Source organism: Pseudonaja textilis, chromosome 3, assembly GCF_049901715.1.
Source record: "Pseudonaja textilis isolate UNSWEBS1 chromosome 3, rPseTex1.2, whole genome shotgun sequence".
Lineage (NCBI taxonomy): Eukaryota > Metazoa > Chordata > Lepidosauria > Squamata > Elapidae > Pseudonaja > Pseudonaja textilis.
The window spans coordinates 101,676,675-101,696,859 of record NC_141992.1 but is presented as its reverse complement, the minus strand read 5'-3'; the positions used below and the strand labels follow the sequence as shown (position 1 = coordinate 101,696,859).

Genomic DNA, 20,185 nt, shown 5'->3' with positions numbered 1-20,185 from the left:
CTAGTTCAGTGGATGGGAAATGCTGGGAGGCTGATGAAGCAAGTCAATTCATGATTGCCAGTCTACAACTTCTACCTAACAATAGATTCCTCCTCCTTAATTGCATGAATGTCATGGGCATAAAAAAAGACAAAGATTTCTTAATAAAAAGAGAACAAAATAACTTTGCAGGATCCCTAATTTGTGTGCAAAACACAAGACCTTTGAGAGTAGTTAAGTGGCTAGTATGTTCTCACCAGAGAGAAGAAGTAAAATGAAATGAGAACCTTTGAAATGCTGTAACGTGAGAAGCATCTTTTTTGGAAGGGAGAAACCTTCTGGGATGTCTGGAACTCTGAAAATTGCCAGGGATGACAGTTTTCTTTTAAAACAGATTATCTCCAATGCATGGGAGAAATATGCTATTACAAATACAGTGGACAGAATTGGCATTGTCATTAAACTAGTACATTTTGTAACAATGGGGATGTGATAAATCAGTCAGAAGGCTTCCTTGTCTTCTTGCTGTACCTACTAAATATTACTCAATTCTCATCACTAACACCAGAATCTTGGAATTGAGGAGAAATAGAAAGCCCCAAACCTTGGCAGGTTGGCTCTGAAGCAGTCCATTCTCCAGAGGCTTCACACATAGTGGTCTCCGCTCCGTTGATCAGAAAGCCTTCTCTGCACTTAAAGTTGCAACTAGACTGGTAATGAAATTCCCCGTGGATATGAATGCAGCTGACGTTTCCATTTACAGGGATATTTAACGGCTGGCACGGGATAGCTAAGGGCAGGATAGAAGGAAATCAGGTACAGTGCATCATACATAATTCTAAACAAAAATGGGTTAACTGAATATTCGTTGTACTTGAATTATATCTACTGAAATCTACTGAAATTCCTGAGAGCAATTATTCATGACTAATCTAAATCTCATTGATTTGCATGGATCTTATAAAAAATCTTCAGACATAACTCAAGTGATGAATAAATAGACTGAACAGAAATTTAGACATCAGATTTCAGAAAAGGCCCATACAATTCCATTAGATACCATACCCTGACATGTTGGTACGGGAGAAGTCCACTGACCAGATGCGTTGCAAATCAAAGGCTGGGAATCATTAAGTTCAAAGCCTACTTCACAAGCAAAGCTGCAAGTGGAGTTGTAACTATAATCACCAATTGGGTTTACACAACCCATCCTTCCTCTTTCAAGTGGATGGATTGGCGGACATTGCTTAACTAAAAATAAATAAATAAGAAAGAATGGGGATGGAATTAGAATAGATAGAATACATAAAAGCAAAACATGTAAAAAGACTATGCAAAATACATTTTCTTATAATTATATGTTTAATAAATGGGAATGATAAATTATTACTACATTTCCTAACATTCCTAGCCTTTCCTCATACCAGCATGATAATTTCTCAATGAACCCAAATTTGTAATATTTCTTCATCATTCATCAGGTCACAAATTAACATCTTTCAAATCTAATTTAATCCAGTGGATAGCCACACATTTTCCTGGAAGCAAAAATTATTGCACCAATCGATTGACTTCTCAAAGCATAGTTCTCCTCTATTAAAAGGGTCTTTTCAAAACTTAATATACCCACTATTTGTTTATCTGTAACACTATAGCGTAATGCTGTATACTTCTAGGCTCCAGGTTCTAAAAGAATTGCAACATGTCTTTCTTGGCTTTTAAAACCTGACATCAGAACTCGTAAATTTTGTAACGATGGGGAGGTGATAAATCACTCAGAAGGCTTCCTTGTCTTCTTGCTGTACATCTACTAAATAGTGCTCAGTTCTCATCACTAACACCAGAATCTTGGAATTGAGGAGAAATAGAAAGCCCCAAACCTTGGCAGGTTGGCTCTGAAGCAGTCCATTCTCCAGAGGCTTCACACATAGTGGTCTCCGCTCCGTTGATCAGAAAGCCTTCTCTGCACTTAAAGTTGCAACTAGACTGGTAATGAAATTCCCCATGGATATGAATGCAGCTGATGTTTCCATTTACAGGGATATTTAACGGCTGGCACGGGATAGCTAAGGGCAGGATAGAAAGAAATCAGGTACAATGCATCATACACCACAAAAGATGTAAACGTTCTGGAAAATTTGAAATGCTGAAAAACCATGTTTAGAAAATATAGAAAACTGGGGACAAACTGAAATATACAGAACACTTACTTTTAGCACATTTTACATATACCTTATATGTAAAATACATTAAGGGCATAAAAGAGATACAATGGTTTAATACCACTAAAGATGTAAACATTTTGAAAATTTGAAATAATCAACAATACTTTTATTATGTTGAAAACATAGAACACTGGAGACAAAACAGGAATATACAAAGAACTTATTTTTCATACATATATTATGTTCTTATAAAAATATTATTTCATATATTTAGCCTATAACACAAAAGTATAGCTTTATTGTTATAAATATATTTTATGTTTGTCACAAATGGAACTGCAAGCTGCTGAATTTTACATTATACAGCATCATTTCAACTATGTTGGGAAAGATACGTCTGTTGTAAAGCTTGGGATCATACTCATGGTACGTAGAGAAGGAAATAAGACGGGTTGTAAGACATATAAGCATTGGCACAAAAGCATACTGCTCTATCATAGCATTCAATGCACCATTTTGATCTGAAAATTATTCAAGAAGTGATTTTTTTAATTATCTAAAGTAAAAAAACATTTCAACTACTAGATCAGTCAATTGCTCTCCCCTGATATCAATTACTAGATCAGTCTGTTGCTCTCTCCTAATATGCATAGAAATGAGCTCAAGGATATGTATTGGCTATCAGTTAATGATCATTAGCTAAGAGAAAAACACTTTCACCACCCCAAAAATTGTCACCTCTGGTTCTCCCTGAAGATATATCAGGTTCTAGGATCAGGTTGCCAGGACTATTATTTCCAATACCTTAAGCAAAGAGAGCCCTGCTTATATTAATGAATGACTAGAAGAAGGAAGGATACTGAGAATCAGCCTATAACAATTCTAACTTATTCTCCAAATCTACCTTTAAACGGCTCACTGTTATTCACTGAGATAGTAAACTTGATGTTACACCATCTATGCAGCATACACAAGACTCCTGTCTGTAATTCTGATCTACGACTGTAATAAAAATTCTATTCACACAAATCTCCTTCCTACCTCTTTCTTGCATTCCTAATTTTCTTTTTTTCTTTCAATGCAAATGCTAATGGATGAAAGAGAATCCATTCCTTTCTCTAAATGTTGAAAGATCAGTTGTTTCTGTTTTTTCTAAATAATTTCTACATGGACAAGAAGGGCCTTAAAAGGAAACTCCCAACCTTGGCAAACTGGGGCTGGGGCTGTCCATTCTCCAGAAGCTGTGCACTCGGTGACCTCTTTTCCAAGTAACTGAAAACCTTTGGTGCAAAGAAAAGTGCAGCTGGATTGGTACTGAAATCCCCCATGGAGATGAACACAGGTGGTATTTCCATGAGCAGGTGCCTCTAGGGACTGGCACTGAATAGCTAAAAAGGGGAACAGAAAAGTCAGTCAGGATGAATACAGACAACAAGTTTAAAGAGCATTGAAGATGGTATTTATTTGCTTCTTTGTTTGTTTATTCATTTATGCACTTGTATACTGTCCCTAGTCACATTGTTTCATCTGGAGCTTAAGACGAGTCACATGATACCGGTAGCAAAATGGATCCTGCATCAACCAAAGAATTCATCTTTGTTTTTCATTGCAGGAGGACAGCCATGTTAGTCTATGGTGGAAAAATTCAGAAGCATAGCAGCAGCTCTTCTGGCTAGCAAATATTAAAAGGCATAAGCTTTCAAAGAGCAAGTTTTAACTTGCACCTGCATAACAACCTGTATTCACCTTTCCCCACCCTATCCCTATTCACCCCAATTTAAGTCATACATTATTTTAGGCACTTAAAGCATTTGAAGTGAGTGTAGCTCACAAAAATGTATTCATTTTAATAGAATTCATGGGTCAGAAAAGGTGCCACCAGATGATTTCTGATTCTCTGCCTTTCAGCCAACTCATTTGCACTTTAAATCAATCCTATCACATGAAGTTACACCTATTCTACTGTATATGTGATTGGAAGGACTTGATTTAAAACTGATATCATTTTTATCCAAGTAACCAACTTCTGTATATTTTAAGTACTTGTGCTAACAGGACCTGGATTTCCTTAAACACAAACATGTTTTTTTAGGTTCAGTAATGAGTTCATGTTGGCCTTCTCCTTCTCACCAATTAGTTCACAACATCAGTTCCACCATTTAACTATAATGTAAATAGCTGCACAAGGTTAATACACTTTAAATGAACTGTAATCTGGGAATTCTTAATATTAAAGTGTAATAGGACTTAGGGTTTGTTTAATTCTGAACAAAAATGAGTTAACTGAATATTCGTTGTACTTGAATTATATCTACTGAAATCTACTGAAATTCCTGAGAGCAATTATTCATGACTAATCTAAATCTCATTGATTTGCATGGATCTTATAAAAAATCTTCAGACATAACTCAAGTGATGAATAAATAGACTGAACAGAAATTTAGACGTCAGATTTCAGAAAAGGCCCATACAATTCCATTAGATACCATACCCTGACATGTTGGTACGGGAGAAGTCCACTGACCAGATGCGTTGCAAATCAAAGGCTGGGAATCATTAAGTTCAAAGCCTACTTCACAAGCAAAGCTGCAAGTGGAGTTGTAACTATAATCACCAATTGGGTTTACACAATCCATCATTCCTCCTTCAAGTGGATGAATTGGCGGACACTGCTTAACTAAAAATAAATAAATAAGAAAGAATGGGGATGGAATTAGAATATATAGAATACATAAAAGCAAAACATGCAAAAAGACTGTTACATATTTGCATACTTGAAATACTGCATTGTGATTGGTCCGTCAATGCTACCTTGTGATTGGTCCTAAATACTGTTTCTGATTGGTCCATCTGAATACTTGTAATTCTGTCTTTTAATTGGTCCGTCTGACGGCAGGAAGTTTAAGGAGCCATCACTGGCCGCGAGACACGAGCAGCCGCTATAAAAGGGGCTGCCGTGGCTCCGGTCTTGTTGAAGTTACTGAGAGCAGATAAAGAGCTGAAGTCACACTGCTCTTGAGCCAAGTCTTTTCCCATGACAGAACACTGGCGACGAAGGTGGGATTCTGAGACAAAGGAGACCAGTGGAGCACGTGGCAACGAGAACCGAGCAACCGACGGTATGGCTGGCAGCAACTTGCCACCCGCACCGTTCAACCCAGCGGCAGAGGACTGGGAATCGTACTTCGACAGATTCCTCATGTTCCTCGAGAGCAACGAGTTACAGGGGATAACCGATCAAAGGAAGAGAGCCATGTTCCTGACGCACTGTGGGCCCGCAGTCTTCAAAATGGCCAAGGCATTGGCCAAACCCCAGGATGTTAAACAGATGGTGTGGCCAGATTTGAACCGGCTACTGAGAGCCCATTATGCGCCGACCGTCTCCAACCTTATCCAGAGACACAAATTCTATAAGCGAGACCAAAGAGAAGGTGAGAGCATCGGGGACTTCGTGGCAGCCCTAAGAGACATTGGAGGGGCGTGTGAGTTCCTCAACATGGACGAAGCCATGAGGGACCGCATGGTCCTTGAACTGAGAGATCTCACACTGCAGAGCCGACTGCTGACCCGACCCAACATCACCATGACCGAGGCCATCGCTGAAGCCACCGCCGCTGAAGCAGCGAAAAAATCAGCAGCCACCATGTAGCTAATGAATACAGCAAACCAAGAAACTCCAGGGGAACCGAGTCAAGCCCGAGACAAGAAACCAGAGGGCACCCAGAAGCCCACCACCACAACCACCCACCATGAGGACATCGATTCCTTGCCCGACACCAACGACGAGGAAGAAGAAATTCATAGACTCCAGTCGGAATGGAATAGGTGAGAGAGGAGGGAAAGGAAATTGGAATTCCATTGTGCCGGGTACGGAGATCACCCACATTCCGAGTGCCGTTTCCTCGATGCCGTTTGCAGACACTGCAAGAAACGGGGGCACATCGCTAGAGTCTGCCGGAACAGAAAGAGCTACAGCCCTAAAAGATGAGGCAGCACTCCCCCCAGAACAAGAGAGAGACAGACTGGGAGTCGTTGGAGCCGAGAAAACAGAAGTAAGTGGTTCAATGAGAAGGAGGAAACACACCAAACGATCATCATTGGCCATTCGAGCGCAACTGATGCTCCAAGGCAACATAGAGGGACAGCCATGCGAGATGGAGGTGGATTCCGGTTCATATCTGTCCATGGTATCATGGAATACTATAAAGAGCTTGATACCAGACATGCAAAGACAAGAATTGGAAAAGCAAAAACTAACCCTGAAAGACTACCAGGGAAACAGGATCCCTGTAGTTGGACTCGGACATTTCAAAGTCAAATTCAAGAGACACACGGAAATCGTCCCATTAACGATCGTCGACCGGGATCACCCTAGTCTTCTTGGACTCGAATGGTTAGCACCCCTGGGAATCGGAGTGATCGGAATCAACAGCGTCACCGAGGCGGACTGGGAGGAGAGCCTGATGAAGGAGTTCCAGGACGTATTCGACGGGAAGCTAGGCAAGTACCGAGGGTCCCCTACATCATTTAATTTGACTATGCAAAATACATTTTCTTATAATTATATGTTTAATAAATGGGAATGATAAATTATTACTACATTTCCTAACGTTCCTAGCCTTTCCTCATACCAGCATGATAATTTCTCAATGAACCAAAATTTGTAATATTTCTTCATCATTCATCAGGTCACAAATTAACATCTTTCAAATCTAATTTAATCCAGTGGATAGCCACACATTTTCCTGGAAGCAAAAATTATTGCACCAATCGATTGACTTCTCAAAGCATAGTTCTCCTCTATTAAAAGGGTCTTTTCAAAACTTAATATACCCACTATTTGTTTATCTGTAACACTATAGTGTAATGCTGTATACTTCTAGGCTCCAGGTTCTAAAAGAATTGCAACATGTCTTTCTTGGCTTTTAAATCAGAACTCGTAAATTTTGTAACAATGGGGAGGTGATAAATCACTCAGAAGGCTTCCTTGTCTTCTTGCTGTACATCTACTAAATAGTGCTCAGTTCTCATCACTAACACCAGAATCTTGGAATTGAGGAGAAATAGAAAGCCCCAAACCTTGGCAGGTTGGCTCTGAAGCAGTCCATTCTCCAGAGGCTTCACACATAGTGGTCTCCGCTCCGTTGATCAGAAAGCCTTCTCTGCACTTAAAGTTGCAACTAGACTGGTAATGAAATTCCCCGTGGATATGAATGCAGCTGACGTTTCCATTTACAGGGCTATTTAACGGCTGGCACGGGATAGCTAAGGGCAGGAAAGAAAGAAATCATCATTCACCACGAAAGATGTAAACATTCTGGAAAATTTGAAATGCTGAAAAATCATGTTTAGAAAATATAGAAAACTGGGGACAAACTGAAATATACTGTTGGAAGTTAAAGCCCACCCCTCTCCTAGGAAAATGAAATATTTTATAATATACTAAAAAGGCAGAATATTTCCCCTAAAAAGGAAAGTAGAAACTCAGAGAGACAGAAACTCAGTCCCCCCACCACCACCTTTGCTAATAGACCATTACTCCAGCTTAGGCCAGTCTATTTTACATAACAAAGATCTACTCCAGGTAGAGCTATTATAGAAATTGCCCAAAGCTCTTTCATTACATCATCATCATCCAGCAAGGCTCAACCAAACCTGGGACTCAGGACAGCCTATAGAGTTGCCCCTGTATGGCCCCATGGGAGTCTGACAATCAAACAGAATACAAACTCAAATTGCAACAGAGGGTAAAAAATCAAGGGACTCTCAACATCTCTGCCTTTCTTTCTTCACCCAAGGCATGTGATCCTGTCCACCATTAAACCATCTTTCCAAGCAGTCACCATGTTTCTAGTGTCTTTTTCCCCCGCTTGGAACTGAACCCAGAAGGCTATTTCTTACAACAATATAGAGTACTTATTTTAGCACATTTTACATATACATTATTACTTTATACAATATTATTGTGTAAAAGTATATTTAGTATAAGTTTAGCTTTATAAATATAATTATTTGTTATTGTTGTCACAAATGAGGCTACAAGCTGTTGAATTTTACAGAATCCAGAATCCAGTACAGCCTGTTTAGCAAAGGTAGGTAGGTAAACAGTTAACACTGGATTTCTCACACATCTATGAATATGGCATGACATAAAAACTAGCATTCTGAGCTAGAAAAACAGGAAATAAAGATGAATTGCAAAACAGGTGGAAAATGAGAAAGAGAAATAAATAAATAGCAATTTTTTAAAGAATATTTTATTTCATTTATGCATTGATATGTAATTTTAAGGCCCATTGCCAAAATCAAAATACATGGTCAATATATTTCTTCTATTACATGTGTCTTTATATACAGTTTTCCTTTGAAATCCATTTTGATCAGCAAATGGCCCTATCTATGGAATTATTTTTGCGCTGCTATATCTCTTTCTATTTATAGTTTAATACCGAATTCAGTACAGATCTAGAAGATAACAGCAATTTAATTCACATAGTAGTTTGGGAAATATGGTTAAGATTTAAATTTTCACATTAAAATACAATCTGTATAAATTTTGTTTTTATCCCTTCTTATTTTCTAAATAATACAATAAAAAAAATAATTGTCAGATGAGAATTTTACCTGATTCCCCAACATAGCAAGGTTGTAAAAGCCTCCATCCATTTTTGCTCAGCTAACCTACAATCAATTAATGGTCTTGGCAAGGATCCTTCAAAAATTTTAACAAGAGGTTCTCTGCCTGGTTGATGGGTGGATGTGGCCATGATGACGTGGCCTAGTTGGCCTCCTGCTTTCCTTGAGCCTCTGGGAGGGTGAAAATGGCCTCCCCAGGCTCTGGAGTCTCTCTGGAAGCTGGAAACCGACCCATTCCTGCCATCCCCAAGCCTCCGCACACACCCTGCACTTATCTGCATCTAAAATAGGCTACGTGGGGAATCCTGGGAGAGGTGGGGTGGGGGTGGGAGGTGCCAGCCAGGAGTGGGATTTGAGGGTTCTCCAAACTGCGAAGAATCTTAGCTAGGGGCTCTCCTGAATCCCTGCAAACCCCCAGCAGCCCACCCCTGTCCATTATGCCAATACTTGGCACCAATTATGTTGGGTCATACCTGCACACTGAGGTACTTCTGCTGTCCATTGCCCAGATGACAAACATTGCAAGTTGTCCAGGCCAGTCAATGTAAAACCTTTGTCACACCTGAAGCTGCAATGAGATCTGTAACTGAACTGCTCCAGCGGATGAATGCAATTCATGAGCAGGGCTTGATGGAGACGGCCAAACGTGTTGCATTTTACAACTAAACAAAGACATGAAAAGATAACGTTAAACTATCAACATCACTGACAAAACTATTTTTTCTATATTGCAACAAAGATAGGAATATTCTTGAAATTCTGATGAATTCAAGGGTTTAACATCTAAATTGTCTATTAATACAAAATCTCAAGTAGTTTAAAAACTCCCAAAAGAATTTGATAATTATTTTAATAGCAAGAGATTTAATTTTATGGAAACATGGGCTCATCTCTTCCTCTATTGAATAAAATTGCTGAAAGAAAGACCACTTATGATCTAAAATATCTTGGGGCACTTCTTGACAATCTTTACCCTAAGGCCTAGGCCTATAAACCCAACCTGCAGTATGAGGAAGCACAATCCATGTTGCTAAGGAAAAACTGCTTGAGGTGTCCTGTCCTGTTTTCAGTGTGGCTAGAATGACATTTCTTTAAGACACTGATTTTTTCATTAAGCTTGCAAATAACTTAATAGAAAAATATATGTTGTTGTTACATTTAATAATTTAAAGTTCTGATGTATTATCAGACTTGAAGATCCCTAAAAAGAAATTCAACTGATTATTCAGTGCCAACCATAGAAATCCATGTTCTCTTCCCCCACTGCACCCCTATGATATAACTGATACAGCTTGACTGATGCTATTTGCAGGGTTTTTCAGAATGTTAGCACAGTGAATTCCTTTAAATATTGTTTCAAATAAAAGCAATAGGCTTCATCAACACTAAACAAAAACCATAACATAGGAGTTCCCACTCACCAAAGAGAAAACATTTTTTTTTTCCCTTTGTGACCAAGGTCTTCTTGGAAAAATAACTGGGAGGCTGTTCAGCCTATCCCCCAGAGGAAATAATAGAGCTGAAATAGAATGCTTGTAATGCTTTAAAGACTGAGGACCAAAGTGGACGTGACATTTTTCATGTAGTTTGATCTTGCACGAGGGAATCATATTGATTGTATCTGTACTGTGTCATGGAAACCAAAATACTTATTTCTGTTATCCTTGCTGAGAATATGCCTCCCCCCACCCCTTATGATCACTGCCTCTATACCACCTAATCACAATAGAAAGAAAATGTCATTGGTTCCAACAGACTCACCATTTTCACACAAAGGGCCATAGAAACCAGGGTAGCATTGGCAGGTATAGTTCCCAATGGTCTCCACGCATTCACTACGTTTGTTGCAGGAGTAAGGTTGACAAGAAGCTGTATAAAACATAGAATTGGATTAGCATTACATAGTGAGATTTTTTATTGTTCCATTCAATCATGTCCAATTCCTGGACATGTCCCTGAAGCTTTCTTAGCAAGATTTATCAGAAATGATTTGCCATTGCCTCCTTCCTAGGGCTGAGATAAAATGATTGGCCAATGGTCTCCCAGATGGCTTCGTGCCTAAGTAGGGACGAGAATTCACAGTCTCCCAGTCTCTAGTTTGATGCCTTAACTACTACACCAAACTGTCTCTTGTCATGAACATACTAGAGATTTAAAACATTTTTGATTTCTTTCAATTACAAGATTTCTTTTGGAAGAAAAAGTCATGTCAATAAAAGGGAAATAACTTATATCGGACTGTAAGACAGATACAAGAATCTTATGACTAATTTCTCTTGCATACAATCCAACAGGTGATCATTCACAAATGGGATCCATTGTAATTCTACCATATCAAAGTGATGGTAAACTAAGATAAACAGGGGGCTTTGGCATGTATTATCAGTATTTTACCCATAAAAATAATCATTCTCAATTAGTAACTTCTGAAAATCAAAAGGTGACAATTTTTTTGTTTCATTTCCACTCACTCCTATCAGATTGTGGAACTACTAGTCTTGCATCTATCAAAGATTAATGTGCTATATGAATACATAACTATGGTATAAAAGACAATATTTGACATGGCTATCACAACAAGTAAAATATGTTACTGTTTTCAACCCTCTCTAATTTCTCTGTCCTGAGAACAGAATGTTTGTTCAAGAACATTCTTTAGAAAATTCCATTAGCAACTGAACTCTTGCTAGCATTTTCATGCTTCTTTATTTGTGTCAGAAGCACCTAAAATTATAGACAAATTATGTCTATAATTTTCATGCTAAGAATACACCTATTTAAACCTTAACACCGAAAAAACTTTCATCTTTGTACAATATTGTAGTACTTCTATTTCTTTAGATGTCAACTTTATCATACATTCAATAAATGCAATATATATTTTGTTATATATTTCAGATAATTCTCAATGTTAATTTTTTCTTTGACTCAAAAGTGCCTTTTGTTTTATTGTTTACTTTTACAGAAATAATTTTCAACACCATGCTTATTAATGGATACAACAAATTCAGTTCCTAAGAGAGACAAGCTTCTATTAAAACACGGACCAAGACCCATGAAACAAAAAGCAAAGAATATTAGAGTCCTTTGATGGATCATTTCCTCTTTTTTCTTTTGATTGCATTATAACAACTAAATCCAAGTAAATCCAAAGTTCATAAATCTGTATTTTTTTCTTCCCTCACTTCAGTTCTATATGTATATTGGATTCCAGTAGCCTAACCTATGCTCATGAACATTTGTTTTCTCTTTGGAAGAGTACTTTCCATTTCTCATCACCTCCAGATCCATCTCTATTGGCCTATTGTAGAAGAAACCCTGAAATAAATTTCGTGCAAAATCTTCAATGGGTTTGCAGATTTGAATAACAGAGCCTGCCCACAATCCCAATCTAGCCTTTTAGAAGTTGAATTGTCAATGTGTTAACAGTTGGTAACAGTTTCAAATATCACTCTTCCCTTGCAAACTATTCCATGTAACCACATCAAAAAGAATGCTTCGAAAACTACTAGACAAAATATATTCAGGAATTATTTGAAGATGGAATGGCTGGTGATGAGATAGTGTTGCTAGCATTTCTGTAGAGATTGCAATATTTATCTGGAAGTAACCACAAAAGAAAGTTCAACGTAGTTTGGTTGTGATTGATTTTGATATTGATTTTGATATTGATTTTCTTATGACCCTTATGAATTGTTTGTTTTGATTGTTAATGGGCAGAGTTACCATTCTATTAGTTACCAGAGTTACCAGAATACTATCTACATTGTCTAGTTGTGCTCTTCCCAGAAAAGACAATGACCATTTTTTGAGGGCAGAAATGAACAGTGCCAGGGATTACCTATCTCCCACTTCAAATTTCATACCAAGCAAACTTTTCCTCTGAAAAGTAGTCTTTTCCTCGTAAGGTCCCCTTGATTGCTTTTGTTCTCTTTAGTGGAGACTTTTTCTTCCTTACAGGTTAAATTCAATAGTCCATTGGCTAGTGCCCTTCCAGAGGAAGAAAGGCTCCTTCAACTGAAGCAATAGTTGCTCTAATCCAGACATGACAAACAGGCGGCCCAGCCAACGATAGGCTCAGAGTTGTCCCGTGGGGCCATCATGGCAAGTCAGCTGCAATGACCAGGCCACGCCCACCCCAGCCCCCAAGAGCAAACAAAATCCTGATACAGCCCACATTGAGTTGGGATTGAGTTTGATACCCCTGCCTAATCAAGGAGTATTCTCACCTTCACAATCACTATTAAAATAGCACAATAGCTAAGAGCATTGCCTAGTATGAAAAAGTTGCTGTTTTGAAACTCAGCACTACCTTTTAATTTTGAATTTTTATATATTCAGGCATATACATTTTATATCTGTGCATCTTTTTCGATTGATATTTATGAACACATAAAAATATGCCCAGAAAGGAATATTTTCCTGAAACGAAAGGAAGATAACACAGCAGCCAAAGAATTGCCCTTTAGAAGGATGTGACAGCCTGCAACTGGTCTGAATGGTTTGCAAGCTGTTTTAGAGCCTTTTAGTCTTGACAAGTTTCTTGATCCAGCTTAAATTTAAGTAGCCATAAGCACAACACAGGAATAACTTCAATCATAAATGCAAATATGCCCTAAGAGCAAAGGTGTATAATAATTATGGATTATCTTCATATGATCATTTTTATAGTTTAAGAGAATGCAAAGTTGATTTCTGGATCCCTAGTATTTTTTCCCCAGGGTTCTATGACTTTAGAGGTGCAAATTCTAATTTCCCAGTTATTATCTTGTTGCCTGTAATTGGATTTTCTGCACCATGAGGAACCGGACAAGCATGGGACTCATTATAATTCTGATAGCAGGAAACTCTGCATCTCTTTCATTGAAAAAAAAAGTTACTTGGATATGAACAATTGTAATGTTCTAAGATCATATCTGTTTAATCTTATCTTGGTGGATTATTTGAAGCTGCAGTTCCAACTATGGACAAACTTAAAATCAAAATACTTTAAATTTCATTGCAGTCTATCTCCCTGTGCCTAACATTAGCTAAGATTATATTCATGCAAGACAGTGCACCACAAATTTACCCAAACAAATGTTGACCTAGCATTTTGGGGAACTCAGCTTATGCTGTCAATTTATAGTTCAACACATCAAACAATCCCAGAAAACTGACTTGGGTCAATCATGCCCAAACTAATCCCAAGCTAGTACATCAGGCAAACGGATAACATATAACAGATAATCAGAGTTGGAAGGGGTCTTATAGGTCATCTAGTCCAACCCCCTGCCCAAGCGGGAGACACTACACCATTTCTGACAAATGGCAGTCCAATCTCTTCTTGAAAGTCTCAAGTGATGGCGCTCCCACAACTTTCAAGGGCAAGCTGTTCCAATGGTTGATTGTTCTCACTGTCAGAAAGTTTCTCCTTATTTCCAGGTTAAATCTCTCCTTGCTCAGTTTCAATCCATTATTCCTTGTCTGGTCTTAGGGTGCTTTAGAAAATAGCTTGACGCCCCGCTCCTCTCTGCAGCAGCCCCTCAAATATTGGAAGACAGCTATCATGTCTCCCCTGGTCCTTCTCTTCACTAGACTAGCCAAGCCCAGTTCCTGTAACTGTTCTTTATATGCCTTAGTCTCCAGTTCCCTAATCATCCTGGTTGCTCTTCTCTGCACCTTTTCTAGAGTCTCAGCATCTTTTTTATAGTGTAGTAACCAAAACTGGATGCAGTACTCTAGGTGTACTAAGGCTTTATAGAGTGGTATTCGTACCTCCCTTGATCTTGATTGTATCCCTCTGTTAATAAACTTAGGATTGCATTAGCTTTTTTGGCTGCTGCTGCTGCACACTGCTGGCTCATATTTAGCTGGTTGTTCACTAAGACTCCAAGATCCCTCTCACAGTTACTGCTATTGAGCCTGGTTTCACCCAGTCTATATGGGTACTTTCTTGCCTAAGTGTAGGACTTTACTTTTCTCTACATTGAATTTCATTTTGTTAGATACGGCCCAGTGTTCTAGTCTCTCAAGATCCATCTGGATCTTAAACCTATCTTCTTGGGTGTTAGCTATCCCTGCCAGCTTAGTATCATCTGCAAATTTGGTAAGTTCCCCTTCTATTCCCTCATCTAAATCATTAATGAAGGTATTGAAGACTACTGGGCCTAAGACAGAACCTTGTGGCACTCTACTGCTTACTTCCCTCCATGTAGACTTAGACTCATTAAGGACTATTTGTTGAGTATGGTTTGTCAGCCAGTTGCGAGGAGTATATAGAAACTCTTATAACTACTCGATAAGGAATATTTCACTACCTTTATAGCAGAGTGCCCGTTTCTTCTTCCCACAAGGCTCATCATTCCATTTTCCAGCTTCGAAGTCCCTCTTAATATAAATCTCAACACAGTCTTGGTTGGACAGCCTGTTGTTAGGTTCCCGATAAGCCCAGTTTTCTGCCTCTTTGGTCAGGGCTTTTCTGGTTCCTACCCATGTCCAGATATTGTTTATTTTCCGGATCCCAATCCAGTAGTACTTTGAATGTTTTGGTAAGTTGTCATTGAGATAGGCAATTTCTTCTTTGTTCTGGATTGCTACCAGGTCAGTATACCAGGTCTGGCAAAATGTCCGAGCGTCTTTCCAGGATAGGTCTGATTCAGCCCCATAGTGGTAAGTCCAGGCATCCACATGAAAGAGGAGTCCTGCCAGAGGAATAAATAGCATCAGGAAAGAAGAAGCTTCTTTTAATACAACTGTATTAATATTATTGAAAATAATAATATACCAGGCCATTTAAAGACCGCAAGGCTATCTTTACCCTGAAAAGCGCAGAGCGATTTAGTACTTTTTTGATCCTAATAATTGCTAAATGACAGGAGTTCAACAAGTGAAATTTTTCTGAAATAATATAAAACAATTGCTGTTAATAGTTTCTGGCAATTAAAACTTCTTAAGGGAGGAACACATCACTTACAAAGGAATTATCTCTAATTAACAATTCTTTACTCAAATGTGAATAGATCAGACTTGTGTAATGTTTCAGTTTCGTGCCTTATATCTGTTCTTCATAACCTTCCTTAGATTTGAAAAAAATCTAGTATGCAATGTATGTAACTAGGCAAGTCAAAATCTATGAAATCTACAATCAATTGTTTTATATGATTTTAAACAAGAGTGGGATTCTACCAGTTTGCACCTATTCGTTAGAACCGGTTGTTAACATTCTAAGCAGTTTGGAGAACTGGTTGTTAGAAGAAATTACTGGCCTACTCCTGTAAGGAAGGCAGGAAGGAAGCATTCTGGTGTTGCTTACAGAAACTGCCTCTCTGTTAATCCCCACAGTCATGAGAGGCCAGGCGAGGAGAAGCGTGCCTCAACGTGAGTGATAATGAATTGGCCACACCTAGCCAATAACATGACCACCAAGCCACATCCACCCAGTCACATGACCACCAAGCCATGCCCACCACCTAAGCCATGCCCACAGAACCCGTTGTTAAAAAATTTGAATCCCACCCCTGGTTTTAAATATTATTTTAATAAAGTAAAATGACTATCCTTAGTTTATTAGAAAACAGAGATCAATTTGTCTCTGAATAAAATAAATAAGCATTCTATTTTTATTATTCAACTAGACAACCGTGATCCATTCTTTGGGTCATCCTTTCAGATATATTTCCTCTCTCCTCAATGCCTTCAATGTACTGGGAACCACTGGAAAAGCTACGAGACATTTAGAGGTGTAGCTGCCTTTAAAATATCCCATGTTGAATTATACAGCACACAGTAAAACATCAGTGCAGGAAAATCTTTTATGACATCTTGTATTACATCAAAAACTGTTTTAGGATCATTTTTATGTCATAAAATGTTTTCTGTATTTGTCAGATTTCAATTCCACAGGAATCCCCGAACTCAGATTTTTGACATTTTTGACATTTTGGCATTCTGTAAGTTAGCTCATTTGACATCCCTTGATTCAAAATGTTTTGCCCTGTGTTGCATTTTTTTTCCCACTTAAAAGTTATAGGAAAGGTTTTTTTTAAATTAGTGTATAGATTTTTAACACTCCTATGAAACCACTGTTAGGCATTAGCATTTTTTAAAAAATGCTTTATTTGCACTGATGATGTTAGATAGTTCGGGTAATGAAATACCTGCAAGAAAGCCACCAAGCTCAGAGAGCACCAAGGAGCCTTATATTTGATTTTTTAAAATCAAAACAGTAACAGCTACTTCTTTGTAAACTTTTAATTTTTAAAATTTAAATATCATTTTATTCTGATCAAAACCACTTTGAACTCAGAAAATAGCACATAAGATTTTGTATTAATGAATTTTTTTCTGATAATTATGGGAAAGAAGACTTTGCTTTCTAAAAGATTGCATGCTACTTGTGACCATTTCAGGAAATTGTCCCTGATAATAAGAAGTAAAACATCTGGTTTAAAATGATTTCCAGCGCAATATACTATTTTTTTCTGGAATGGTGCCCATATCATAATCAAGCCAGCCACAAATACATTTTGGTTACACAACTTCTAACCTAGAGTTGGTTCTCTTTTTACTGCATAGTTTGTACATTTCGTTGCATAAAATGAAAATGTTATTTTCTCTAAGTTTAAAGATAACTTACTTACCCCAACTAATAATAGTAAGCAAAAAGCAGTCATTTCCCCATCTGTACCAGAACTGCCCATTGACCAAAGACTGTGGATGAAAAATAAACATTACTATTCAGTCATGTTCTTTAGGTCCAAATAAATTAATGGAAGTCCAGCAGCCTCCGTTTTTATTAATAAATTATAGATTTCTACAACATTCATTGATTAGATACACTCAGAGAATATCTTGACTACTGAACAAACAAGCTTTAGATCAGGATGCTTTACCGAGGAGCAGTGGTGGTATTCAGCCGGTTTGCACTGGGTTGCTGAACGGGTAGTAACTTCTGGCTGGCCATGCCCCCAAGCCGGTCACTCAATCATGCTTGTTCACTTGCCCCACCCACCCGATGTTTGCTCACCCTGCCTCATCCGCCTGATGCTCGCCCGCCTAGTCACTCCTTAAGGTATTTCTTTTTTTCTCTCTCCTGACAATCAGCTGTTCCTAAGATCAACTGTGTCAGGATTCCCCTCACTTACTTACTGCTTTGCCCAGGAGGCTTCCCTGAAGCATAGGAAGGCAAAAACGAAGCGTGAGGCTCCCTGAGGCCCAGGGAGGCCCCAAAATGAATCGGGGGATGCTGTGCTCCCCCATGCTCCATTTTCTGCCTTCCTGAGCCCAAGGGAAGCCTTCTGGGAGCAAAAACGCTCCCTCCCAGGAGGCTTCTCTGAGGCCCAGAAGCCCCAAAAAACTGGGGTGATGATGGTGCTGCAAAAAGCAAATAGCAAAAAAATACACCCCATGTCCACTCAGTCACATGGCCACGCCCACAGAACCAGCAGTAAAAAAATTTGAATCCCACCACTGCCAAGGAGCAATGTCCAATTCTATACTATTTAGCTGAAAAATACTTTAGCACTTCTAAAGTGGCCTATGTTGCCTTTATTGATTTAAAGGTGGTCTTTCACTCCATCCCTCATGGCAGGTTCTGCAATAAATTAGCCAGAATATCTATTGACCAAGTCCATTGATCTTCTCAGCTTGATAATTTCATTATATCAAACCTCTGTGATGCAGAGTCTGTTAAGGACTTAAAGTATCTAAGCACTGACTTCTAATATCTCTTGGAATAATACATTGAGTGAGTTCTATTAGATCTCAAGAAGTCATACTTAGTGTGCCTCAATCAACTTCAAAAGTCCATATTCAGTTAACATCTTAGCCACATCTCTCCTAAGGCCTGCCTGAAGCACTGCTAGCTCAGATTTTGACTGAAACAAATTTTGCACACTGAGCCCCTTGTTCACTTTAATCTGCTGGATAAATTTTCCCATCTCTCAAAAGATTGACTCCACTCTGGTTTCTTATAGCTTTGTGTTTCTTGCAACATCATCACCTAACCCAGCTAGATCATTAATATAACTTAGAGGATTCGGGATTAAAATTATAGGACCAGAATAACCCACCTTATTATTGTGTGATTGCAGGTTCATCATGGACAATTCATAGTTTATAGTATCTTAAGTTATAGAATCAAGTTTAAGAAAAAAATTTGTTTATTCTAGCTCAACTTGATCCATATTATGAAGATGGTAGGCTATGTATTTCCTATAAAGTAATCATATGTTTGCTCCAATATAAAGGTTGAGTCAGTATCTCATGTATTGTTATACTGATCTTTGTACTATCTATGGTATCTGGCATTCATAATCCAGATTGTTAAACGTTTTAGTTCTCTCTGAGAACTTGCTGTTTTCCTTCTGCAGATCTGTGAGGAACTTTTCTACACCATCAGCCATCCCCAATGTCACAGGCAAGGCAGCAGCAGAGCCAAATTTTCAGGCTTTTCTAGTTACTACTCCTATATTTGTTATTAATGAATTTGAATATGGTTTTTAAACTTAAATCAGAGTTAAATCTAATATAATATTTTCCAGTTGGATCAGATCATTCCAATTTGGTTATGCATATAAATACATAAGTCATATTGATTACCATCCAACTGTATAACCTAGAGGTGCATAACAATACACATCTGTCTAATTATAATTGTATTCTGTGCTGTTCAGGATAGTCCTAGTTCAGTCACATTTCTCCCCAGCCCCTATTTCACATACTTAGAATCATAGCTGCAGAATTGACTGCATGTATCTAGACCAGGGGTCTTCAAACTTGACAGCTTTATGACTTGTGGACTTCAACTCCCAGAACTCCTCCTCCAATCATGTTAGCTCAGGAATTCTGGGAGTTGAAGTCCACAAGTCTTAAATTTGCCAAGTTTGAAGACCCTAGATCTAGACAAAATGCTTTAATGCATTCTTCTAATGAGAACAATGAGTCCTTTAAAGTGGATACACTGATTTTTCCCAATTGCAGTGCTATTGCAGAGAGGAGCTTACACCATCCCTTGACTATTTAACCATAGTCTTTGGGCTATGTCACATAGCTAGGAAAAAAGAGTACTTACCATTTCAATGGAAATTATTTTGATTTCTTCTTACACACTTTTCCTTATGCAGCTTCTTATACCAGCACTTCCTCCAAAAGTGCCTAGAAGCTGATTGCATCCTTTTCCTATTGCCTTCTTCACTGGACCGCCCTGCCACAGCCACATGCAGTTAACTCCTTGCCAGCTATTGGTCTGAATATTTAAGCCCTGCTTTTCTCAGAGTGGGGCATAAATCCAGCTACATGGTAATATACTTCAAACTTGTTTTTCAAAGTAATATTTTTATTAGGGCTCTTTGCCGTTTCTAGAACTAAATGCTGAGTTAGTATGCTTGTATGTTTGTAAATAAATTTTGTTTTTCTCAATCTGG

At 38.3% G+C, this 20,185-nt stretch overlaps 1 protein-coding gene across 3 annotated transcripts in view; it reads right to left on the bottom strand.

Annotated features, from left to right (window-relative positions):
- LOC113438027 (P-selectin-like) overlaps positions 1-19,940 on the bottom strand; it is a 35,703-nt gene extending 15,763 nt beyond the window's left edge. For all 3 annotated transcript variants that reach the window (XM_087930487.1, XM_087930488.1, XM_087930489.1), the window contains exons 1-11: positions 19,834-19,940; positions 17,402-17,471; positions 15,080-15,463; positions 10,542-10,649; positions 9,254-9,442; positions 7,224-7,409; positions 4,636-4,821; positions 3,347-3,532; positions 1,860-2,045; positions 1,045-1,230; positions 584-769 (exon numbers count right to left, since the gene is read on the bottom strand). In XM_087930487.1, coding sequence (XP_087786613.1) covers positions 584-769; positions 1,045-1,230; positions 1,860-2,045; positions 3,347-3,532; positions 4,636-4,821; positions 7,224-7,409; positions 9,254-9,442; positions 10,542-10,649; positions 15,080-15,463; positions 17,402-17,471; positions 19,834-19,836 — 1,870 coding nt within the window. In that variant the 5' untranslated portion in view covers positions 19,837-19,940. The remainder of the gene's footprint in view (positions 1-583; positions 770-1,044; positions 1,231-1,859; positions 2,046-3,346; positions 3,533-4,635; positions 4,822-7,223; positions 7,410-9,253; positions 9,443-10,541; positions 10,650-15,079; positions 15,464-17,401; positions 17,472-19,833) is intronic.
- Between the last annotated feature and the right edge of the window lie 245 nt (positions 19,941-20,185).